General features: G+C 30.3%; 1 protein-coding gene across 1 annotated transcript in view; it reads right to left on the bottom strand.

Moving 5' to 3' along the window:
* LOC100168249 (5-hydroxytryptamine receptor 2B) overlaps positions 1-11,883 on the bottom strand; it is a 106,252-nt gene that overhangs the window by 31,581 nt on the left and 62,788 nt on the right. Inside the window, exons 4-5 of the mRNA XM_001947518.5 lie at positions 6,798-6,937; positions 456-595 (exon numbers count right to left, since the gene is read on the bottom strand). Of these exons, the coding sequence (XP_001947553.2) occupies positions 456-595; positions 6,798-6,937 (280 nt within the window). The remainder of the gene's footprint in view (positions 1-455; positions 596-6,797; positions 6,938-11,883) is intronic.

The following is an 11,883-nucleotide window of genomic DNA, read 5'->3' on the forward strand; positions in this document are numbered from 1 at the left end:
CAAAACGGCCCATATGAAATTTCAGCCCCGGGGCCCAATAGGTTCTTAATCCAGCCTTGCATACACTGCCCTCTTATTTCAAATTCAAATTGTTAGGAGCGTATAATAGTGCAGTGTAGTAGCACAAAAACATTTATTTAATAAAACTATGGAAAAATAAAAATAAAAAACCAATTGTTTTGAAAACGGTCGTATTGAAGTATCATTATTACAAAAAAAAATGTTTTTATCAAAAACGCATATATTTACTGGAGAAAAATATTTCACGATCAAAGAATAGCAACTATTACAACTATTGAACTATTTTACGAAAACATTACGTTGCCCGTTTCACGTCTTAATAATAATAATCGTGCTAAATTGCTAATAATAATTATCGCTCGGTGCAACACCCAACTGTTATGTGTATAAGTTCAAAACTGCATGCCGTCCAAGTACTTCCTGTGCAAACTTACCCGGTCACGTTGTTCTGGTTTTTGTTGGCTGAAAACCGGCCGCCCAGACGTCTGAACAGATGTGGTTCCGCTGATGACCCATTCCTCCGACCGTCCACGAAACTGTCGTCCAATAGAAATCGAGCTTTTTTCCGCAACAACTGGAACCAAAACACAATCGTTATGCACCACACGTTCTCATAACGATTCGAAAGTCTTGTAAATAGCAAAATACCCAACACCGACCGGTGAAATACGCCTTCAGTCAGCACTTATATTTTTCGAGCCACTGTGGTGCGTTCAACTATCGAGTGAACTTGACTTTGTTCATACGTTACGACGTGTTTAAATTTTTTTTTTCGTCATAACTATGTATAATGAAGCTATAAAGCGATGTTATCAAAACCAATTTTTTAAATATTGGGGCGGGAATTCATGACGTGTTATTCATGTTCAACTATTTTGGGAAGCCCGTATCCCAGCCCCCAAATAAAATATTAGGGAGATTGTACTCCATTTGTTCCGATTTTTACTGCAAAATCTGTGATTATATACTGAAAGCTATAGTTACAACAATGGTATACATTTTTAAGTTTTTCCGGAGCTGGATAAATGTCGACATTCTACACTGAGCTTTGGTAAAGCTGGGGTTTGAATTCGAGTGGTTTAAAACGAACTGATCGTTGGCACAGTCAAATTCGTCATCTGAATTGTTCAATGTAAATCGGTTTAAATGGAGCACAAACGATCGTACGGAATTGTAATTATAATAACTCAATGTAGAGATGCTCCGGAAATAGGGTTCTTTTTTGGACCATACAAACGCGTCATTATCGTGGAGTTTATCTATTTTATAGGCTCAGTCTTTGTGAGAGTAGTAAAAGATCATTAGTGTGTGTACCACTCAACGATAAGTGATAACACTCATAAAATACATAAACGCGTGTACACACACGCCCATGTACTTGTAATTTTCAACGGCAGATCAAAATACTCAAAATCAAATTTATGACCGTGAAGTTGCTAATATATGTCTGACAAACATTTAATTCTTTCCAGTAGTTAGGTTTTATATACGAAATTATGTTGGAATTTGAAAGCAAGTTTAATTTGAGCATTAGAACAGACCCCATTTTAATATCAGCAAATTCTTTTCGGGAGTAAAAAGTTTACGGTTTTCATAAACTTGTCAATTTTTGTCAATAAATAACGATTTATTATTTATATTTTAAAATATGTTTCGACCAATAAAAAGCAAACTTTAAATTTTCAAAATCAAATTACTGCTGAAAGTATAGGTACCAATATGTTTGTCAGGTGTTTGGAATAGTCTTAAGTTAATTTTAATGATAAATGTATAAGGTTTGCTGCAGATAGGGACCTTAACGTTATTTATGGATATCAATTTCATGATAAGCTTTGGAAATAAATAGCTACAAACATGGAAAATTGAAATGGATCATTACATCATAAACACCTCGTAGATGAGCCTCGTAAATTCTTAGTGCCGATAAACATTACATTTTAACGTCCATCAAACATATAAGTACCTCGTGAGCAGTGGGCGATTCCGTCCTATATTCATAAATTGCGTTTCATCATCATTAAAAAACCAACGAAAAATTATTTTTCCGACCGAGCTGATTTCTTGAAACATTAGAAAAAAGTGTATGAAATAGGTATTATAATTGATGCATTGCTTATTCACCAACTTTTTTTGTTATACGCTATTGAATGATCTTATTAAATAATGTATACAGTAAAACTTCCGTTAACGGTCACCTCTATAGGACGGTCACCTCTATGTAACGGTCAATTTTTTTGGTCCCGTCGAGTGTATCCTAGTGTTATGATACCTCTGTAGGACGGGCACCTCTAAATAGCGGTCATTATTTACAGTCCCTCCAGTGACCGTTATATGGAAGTTCTACTGTATTTATGTAGGTACCTACTATTATTGAACAAGGCGAAATAAGGCATACTCTTACGCTTACAAAAAAATAAATACTTTTATAGATAGGTACCTATAATGATGTAAAATTGAAGTATTAAGATTTAAAGATTATCGTATAATTATTTATAATATTTCGTCATCTTCTATTTCAAAAAAAAAATTACCACTGGTAATATGTTTGATTTCATTTACTATTAATCGTTTACAAAGTAAGTTAAAATAATTATTCAATGAAATTGTTTACAACAAAATTGATTTTATCAAAAACTGATGCAATGACCTAATTTGGCCCAGTGTTTTTTTTAGTTTTTCTCAATTATTAAGGGAAATATTGTTCATTTTTTAACTTTTATTCCTAAAAACCATATTATACTAAATAAAATTTGTTAACTGCCAAAAACTGCATAGGTACAGTGTTAAAATTTGAAGTAAATTGTCCGATTTAAAAATACGGTAATACACTGTAAACTTTAAATACAATTTCATAAACCAAGGTAGTACACAGTTTTAAAAGTATTCGATTTAATTTTTATATAACTCATGATGAACGTATAAGAATTAATGTTTAATTATTAATATCACCATAGAAACGAATAAAATGTGAAAACTACCCAATTCCCACTAGGTACCTTTGTATACAATTAATGGTTACTTATATTAATACACATTTATGATTCATAAATTTTCTTCGAAGTTGAAAAATATATCGAGTAGCACGTTTATGCCATTTTATGTATTTCATCTCAACAACATGTTCGTTATCAAGTTGTTAACGCGTTTATGGATCCATACTGACATTTGATTATAACAAAAATATGTGCTTTATGTTTACTTTTAGACCAACAAAAAAATGATTGACTGTGTTGAATTCAATTGAAAACGATTATAATATTATGTAGCATATGAAGCGTAGGACATTTTAAAATTTATCGATAATATATCCCAAATCACAATGATGACAGAAAAAAACACTTTTACTAGGTACTTTTTAAATGATGATACTTAGTTGCCCGAATGTGAACAGTCGTAAATAAAGATATTGATACGTTGTTTATTCATGCCCTATCCTTACAACACACCTACAGGTATAGTACAAGTATAATATAGGTAAGTACATTCATAATATAATATGTTTCATACGTTTTGTGTACATTTTAAATCTCATTTACGACTTACAAACAAACTTGGTAGTAACAATAAATCAATAAACACAAAAAAAACGATATTGTCATACTCGAATGATTTGAAAAGAATATCTTCAATTCGCAGTATAAATTTGCTAGAAAAAAATATAAAAAAAAGAATAATATTATATTCGATTTCAACCTTATGATATATCCTATGTTAACATGTTAATTATAATAAAAACAGTAGTGGAGAACGATATTCATAACATAGATTAATATTTCCGATATTGATGTAGCGATGTAGGTACATCGATATTCGGTATTGAGATCAATGTTGGTATAAATGCATTATAATGTATATTTTGACAACAAATAAATTAAACGATTAATCAGATATTATCAATTTAATATCTATAATTATTAGTAAATATAAGTAGAAAAATGTCATTCATATTAAGTATTTTTACTATTTTATTTCTATGTATATTTATTTTTGATTCATTGTAATGATTCTTTTCTTATTTTCATTGTAATAAGTAGATATAATAAAAATTATAAATTTATAAAAATAATTTTACTATAATGGTTAAAGAAAAAAATTACGACAAATCTATTTTCGATATTACTATATTGGTATTCGAAATCAATATCGTATATTACATAATCTACATCGTGATATGATATAAATAAATCATACACGAAACGATATCCCCTTTAATAAAATATCATACTCAAACACTAAAAAACACATTAGTTAAATATTCAACAAATTTAAGTCAAACTAAAATATATACATACATGTTGTTAATTTTTATATTGCAATTATTAGTCTTTATTTATTTCCAACCTTTTCTACCCCTTTTATTTTTTTATCTGACTGGCTGTACCGGAAACTACTGTCATTAGATTCCGATGATAAAACGTAGGGTGAAGTATTATTGTAATTTTAAATAGGTACAATATGAGTACTTAAGCCTTATGCAATAATATGCTTTATGAACTCGGTGCCGACTGCCGATATTAGTTTAAAAGTGGTCGATGATCGCGTGGCAACAGATTCAGAAAAAATTGTTACCTAACGTGCGTTATTATACAAATAGGTACGCTTCGGTGTAATTATTGCTATTACGAATTTTTTAAAAGCATTTAGTATGTTTAAATGTTTTATTAGAACTCATTTGGTTTGAAAATTTAAAAGGATTATTCGCTTCCTAAATATTAATATATAATTTAAACTGTACTGGATGCTGTAAACCTCCAACGGAAACTGTAGACGGAAAAATGCACAGAACGTGCATACATTAACGGTATATTAACTAATAAATAATATTAAAATATTAATCTTTTTTTTATTTTATCTATTGTACTCAAATATTAATACATTAATATATAATTCGTTAGTCGGAAATATTTGAGATTTATTTATTACTTTAATAAGAGGGTTGTATTTTTTTTTATTTTTTATCACTTGAAGCATCATCTATTATAAGTATATGCCTTACATTTATCATATTTATATGCTACAGTTTTACACGGGAATGTATTTCTGTGAGATACTCCTTATCGTGTTTAATTGTTAATTGTTATGTACTATGTTGGTATATAAACTATAACGATTAATTTATAAAAAAATGTTTGACGTTCGTTTAGGTATAATATTATCAATATTAACATAATTGTTTCGCTTTAATTGCATCCTACTAATAATTATATTCTAAATATGAGTCCCCAGCCCAAAAACATATTAAATAATAAATATTATGTTAAAAACTATTAAAACTAACATCTTAAAATGAATGTTTCAAATGGCATACGTGTATTCTACATTGTATTACATAGTGCTTATATTTCTGTTGTTTGTTCGTCTGTAAATAATTTAATTTCTCCATCTCATTTTATGTATTTTCTGTTGTTTGTAATTTGAAATACCTACCTAATAATTCCAGCCAACACATATGAGTGACTATTGTATTCATGTGATTTTAACGATTTTTTAGAATAACTAAATAAATAGTGTAACAATAACATTAATAATAACATGGTTTAGTCGTTCAAAACTAAGAACACGGTAAATAATAATATAATGTGTAGGTAGGTATCATAATATTATATTTTACAGATATAGGCATTAAAAATTCATATCCAGACCCAAAAGTTGGAGTACAGCCAAATTGGATAACAATTTATAACATATAGTTTATGTATCTATCATTTTTTTCAAAAATATTGTTTAACAATTTTCGGTTTAGGCTCCCATAGTTTAAATGTAATCTACTCCGATATAAACACCTAGTTAATCCTAACAATTTCATTGAAATAACAATTGCATGTATTATATAGTTCATACTAGCTATTAATGGACTGTTGTGGGATGATTTATTGTAGGAGTGAACAGAATACAAAAATATAATATAATATATATATTATATTTGTTAGTTGTTATTAATTGTCAAGCTAAGCGAGTCTTTAGTCCAATTAGAAAATGGAAAGGTAATTACACCTAATTATATTTACATATTTTATTTTGATCTTAACTAAAGCATTATATTTTATCTGTGACGTATAAATTTAACGACAGTTAATAATGATAAACATTTTAGTTATCTAAATTGTTTTATTTTTGAATGATTTACAATTTAACAAACTAAATTACTTAAACGTAAAATTATGTTGTCAGATTTCCTGCGTTTAATTGCTATTCTTGTAAACGATATTAATTTAATATCTTAGACTTCGTTAAGTTGCTACAAATAATATAAACGTATATTAAAGAGTTGGACTAATAGTAATCTGCCAATCAGCCCATTTATTGCGCACTCATAAACTTTTTTTTTTCCAATTGATTGGTATATCTACTTTTTGATATAATAAATCTTTCAAATCTAAAAACTATTTTGTTTTAAACAAAAGTCTAATGAATACAAACTTTTCTAATTTTATATACATACACAAACAAGTTTATATAAATATAACGTTTATTCAGCGACATCACGGACAATTTGGGATACGTAATGAAATATATTAAAGTGAAACTCTCCGGCTTTCTTCAAGCATTCATTTATCATTTTGCTTTTTCAACAATTTTCGTACTCAAAAAAAAAGTACCGAAATGGTTTCTGTTGGTATGGTATTTGACCATGTATAAGTTAAAAAAGTTAGCGTGACATTCGTGCATACGACGATCGTTTTCAATACGAATGTATTTATAAAATCAAGTGTAAAATATAATATATTTAATAGCGGACCGAAAATTCTCAATTTAAAAACTTCTCGAAAACTCACCTGAACAGTAAGGGCATACGTGACCACCATGATGATCATCGGTATGTAAAACGCGACCAGCGAACCGAAGACGAAAAAAGCTCGATTGTTGATTACGCAAACCCCTGGATCCGGCATAATGTTCTTAGCATTGGATAGACCTGTAAAATATAATACATTCGAGTTACAATGTACGTTATGGACTTAGAATCCTTTTTTTTCTGTTACTGAAAATGCGAAAACGAAATACCCATACAACAGTATTCAGCGTTTGAACAATAGTATTTTCACAACATTATATTCATATGCGAGATTTAAACGTAGAGCTTATAGATGAATTTTAATATACTTTTAATTTTAATGTAACATTTTTAGGATTTGTTTAGAAGAACTTTATTCTACATTGAGTTTATATTTATCATTTAATTTAAACACCAGTGATAATTATTATCAGATATACTCATAGGCGCAAATAGCGTTTGAGATTTGGGTGGGGGGCTAATAGGGCTAATAGGGCCTTACTTTGATAATATTGAATAAGCTTAAAAAAAATGTAGGAAAATATGTTTGGGAGGGCTATGGACATTTTTTTTTGGGGGGGGGGGGGGGGGGCTTAGCCCCTAAATCCCCCTATTTGCGCCTATGGATAAACTATAATTAATCATGTCTGTAGGTAGTAGGTACTTTGTTTATATCTGCCACAAAAATAAACAAAAATAATAATTACAATAAGTGAATCAGCCGATTTTAAAACTAAAAAAGTAAAATTAATATTATGAAGTTTTCATAGGTAAGTTATGCTAAAGAGAAGTACATCAAAGCATATTTTGAAAAAATTTAAGAATCATTTTAAAAGCAGCATATTTTAGAATGTACCTACATTTAATAATAAATTACAATAGATTTACAGTTTCTGAAATACGGCTAAAAAGTTTAAATAATTAAAATACTTAAGTCTGAAATAAGTCTTATAATAAAACAATATCATAATACAAAAGAAAATACTTATAACTTTAGTCACTGCTTCAAAAATTGTAAAACATTTTAAACAAAATAAAATTAGTATATTATTTTAAAATGGTAGTTTGTTTAATATTACGTATACTATTGTTATAAACAAATATTATTTTTTTTTTATGTTTGATGGAAGATTTAAGCTAATAGTTTTAAATCCGACGTTGTCTGCGTGACGGGTAAGGTAGATATAATGCGAGGGATGGTAAAAAGGGCAGAATTTGGGTCCCTTTAACGTTTTGTTTTTACATTTTCCTTAAATGAATTGCTTTTGCATTTTGATGAGCTATTTTAATATATAAACTTTTTTATAATATGTTGCAGGCGTAGAGGAAACAACTGTCATATTATATTCTAGAACATAAATTAATATTAAGTATAAAATGGTTAAATTAATTAGAATAAAATTGTCGATTCATATGATTTATCATTAATATAATAATAATATGAACTAATAATAATGTCCCATTAGTTATTAAGTAAATAAAACTTTATTTTCAATTATTGGGATCATTTACTGTTGTACCTTTTTATGTTGAACATTACAATTATTATACTATATAGAATTTTTAGAAATATTTAGAACAAAACTTATTTTAGCATGGTTTTTGGCATAAGCAAAAAAGTACCATGTTTTTGCGATATCTTTTAAAAATCGTTTGAAATTTTCCGATTGCGTGACACACCCCAGACAGCATTTTGTAATTATAATATTATAATATTATTATAATAACGTTACACTAATATTATTCGTTATTATAATGTTAAAATAATATTATTAAACAAAAATTGCTGTCTGGGACTTAATATAGTATATAACCACTGTTCGTATCCGATCGATTGATAGCCGTCCCTTTTTCTTTTCATTCCTGGATCCATGCTCGTCACGGGTCCCCACTCACTCACTCGAGCGCACACCAACATACATTATTTCCGGAGAAAAAAACACATAGAGTCCAACACTCCTCGAGGCCTCGGAGCAACAACTTGTTGTTAACTCACGTCTCACACCGACGCACGCCCGCGAGACGGATTCGATGTGATGTGATTGTTTTTTTTCTTTTCTTTTCTTTTCTTCTCCCTTTCCTTCACCAAGTCACGGCCATACTTCAGCCGCACACGCTCCGACAAAATAATAATCTAATGACGATATAAATCCAATAAGCGACTGACGGTGGCGGCGGCGGTGGTGGGTGTTGAGGATGGTGCCAACACGTGATCGATGGGTCGAACGCTTAGGCAGTAGGCACCTATATGTAGATTATAACAATAACCATACGGTGATAATGATTTACCCGCTAGTCACAAATCGCACGCTCACAGAACAGAACAGAATCGGAGGATTTACGGGGAATGTATAATATGTAAACCGTAAAAACGCGGAAACGACACAGGTTAGGTTGCAGTTTATGTACGGGCTGGTACAATATTATTATAACAATACGTCGAACGAACGAAAACACCGTCGTCCCCATAATATAATCATAATATCACGATACGTGTTACTATATGTAGGTACCTACCTACTATATAATATCGTACGATTACGCAGAGTGTGTGTGTGTGTGTGTGTGTGTGTACGAGAGACGAAGGATTTTCCATGCAGCTCCCGAGTTCACCGCCGTCGTTGCACCTTTGACTGGCCCGCCCCTATATATTATTATACGCGTAGTGCCCATCCCGTCCCATCCCCTGCCCGTGACACCTCTGTAGCCCGTCGACGCGCGTTCATAATTTATTATTCAAGGCGGACCGTGAGAAAAAGACAGGTGCTCGTTTGTTGTCTTTATAAACAGCTCGCCCGGTATACGCGTAGTTATATTATATATTGTATATACCTACCCACTGGTAGGCTACACACAAGTATAATGTACGTTGAAAAAGAGAGATAGAGTGATAGAGAGAGAAGAAGGGAGAGAGATAGGGAGATAGAGGGTGTAAGAAAGAGGGTGATAGAGGGGGGAGACAGGAAGAGAAATAATGAGAAAGAGGAGAGCTAAAAGGGACGAATGTGTATTGTATTTATGTGTAGGAGTGTGCGTGGCGTGGAAATATTATAACGATGGCGGCACGGGGACGGAAAAAGACTTAACGTACCGTACGTCATTTTATATAGGCGAGCCTTGAAATGATTCGCAGGGTCGTATATACTTTTCTGATAAGACGGATGCATCCGCGAGGTGGGGGGGGGGGGCTGGGACCTGGTGACATACTTTTAACCATTAGGGACGAGCGTTGTTTGTTTTTATTCCCGTGACGCTTCGATGCCACTCGACGGAAATCGCCTACTCGGCTAATTAACCGCACGACACTGAAAACTTTTGATATATTATATTACTATAATAGTGCACAGTGTGTCACACTTTTACTTGCGATGACAATCCGTCCAACCGTTCGACGATCATTTATGTCTAGTCGATTTTTATCTATCATGTAGTTACTATCGCATTGTTTATTTTTATTTTTTACGGCCAGTTCGTACCTTAATTTCAAATTAATTATAATATATACATGCATAATACATTTTCACAAGCAATTTGTTTTGATTCTTTTTTTTAGTACTATTTATGACATCGTTATTGAAGAAATATAAGCGGTATTCAATAAAATTAAGGTAGGTAACAATTTAGAACTGTATAAAATAAGTGTAAACATTTTAATTAATAAATCGTAAAAACAAAAATGAAATGTTTGACCAAAATTAGAAACAACCAACATCGTGTGTCATTTGAAGCGGTTGATTATCAATTTATTATATTATTTATTATTGTTTTCTATACTTAAATGAATATACATTTTTGTAATGGACTGACCTGATAATATACTATACTACCTATACATTATATATCTACGTACTTTAAATTTTAAGCTGCAATTTCCGCAAGCAATATAACAACAACAACACGCCCTTCCCAAAATTAAATTGTTATAAAATCCATCGTATTTAAAATGCATATTTTGTGGAAACTAAGGATTTAACATGAAATTTAATATAAATGTGCATTAGATACGACAACTTTGTTAAAAAAAAAAAATATACTTCGAATCATAATATTATAAATTATTCATGTGACTCACTCACTACATTACCCTGTGTAGTGTAATCAAACAAAAGTCAGTAAAGATTTCACATACCTAGTCAAACGCAAATAATTCGTTAAAATTATAATTTAGTCGAGCGCGTTGTGAATAGGTACCTACGTATTTATAATGTTTAGGAGAGGTACTTAAAATATTTCATACTTATGTGTTATTCGCTAGACTGTATTTTACTGTGCATATTTCTTTAACGTAATTATAAAATATACGGAAGAGATCTGAAAATAACTGATGTGTATATATTATAAGATCAAACTTAGAGGGCTATTAATTTAATTATTTATTAGTGTAAACAAAAACGAGATGCTATTGAACGAAACTCCAGACAGTCTAAATAAGTTCTTAAGTAGGCACATAAAATTGAGTGTTTACTATTTTTAGTGAATCAATGGTACAACACTCGTCTTACCGTGTAATACATTTAAAATAATTTAAAGTTGAAAATAATTTTCGTCACTAGTAATTAGAGTTTTTTCTCATAAATGTTTCAGGTTATAAATAACATTTAAATTCAGTTTACTCTTTTCACAACGTATAATATTAATTTGTCGAAATTGAGTATGTATTGAACTCGGAAGAACTAGATATTGTTATCTATAGTTAGTAGGTACCTAATTCGGTGATACACTAAAAAAACTTTAACTAAAATTAACTTAAATGAAGACATCATTTGAATGTAATTAAATGTTATTTTTTCTTATTTATTCACATTTTTTTTTTTTTTTTTTTATTTTTTTTTTATTTAAAACATATATTTACAATCTATTTTACAATAATCAGTAAGTATGATGACAAAGTTTATATAACATTATAAAATATTCGAATAGGAAGACCCTCAGTAGTGTCACCTGACCAGAGATTACATTAAGTTATTGTTTAATTAGGTCGTCATAAGTTATGACTCGTAACATTATAATTTTATGCTTTGAGCAAGTCTCGGGGCCACAGCCTTTTTAGTCTTTTAGGGACGTGGTGTGGCAGAGGATAGTTTTTG

Source organism: Acyrthosiphon pisum, chromosome A1 (genome assembly GCF_005508785.2).
Source record: "Acyrthosiphon pisum isolate AL4f chromosome A1, pea_aphid_22Mar2018_4r6ur, whole genome shotgun sequence".
NCBI classification, from domain to species: Eukaryota; Metazoa; Arthropoda; class Insecta; order Hemiptera; family Aphididae; genus Acyrthosiphon; species Acyrthosiphon pisum.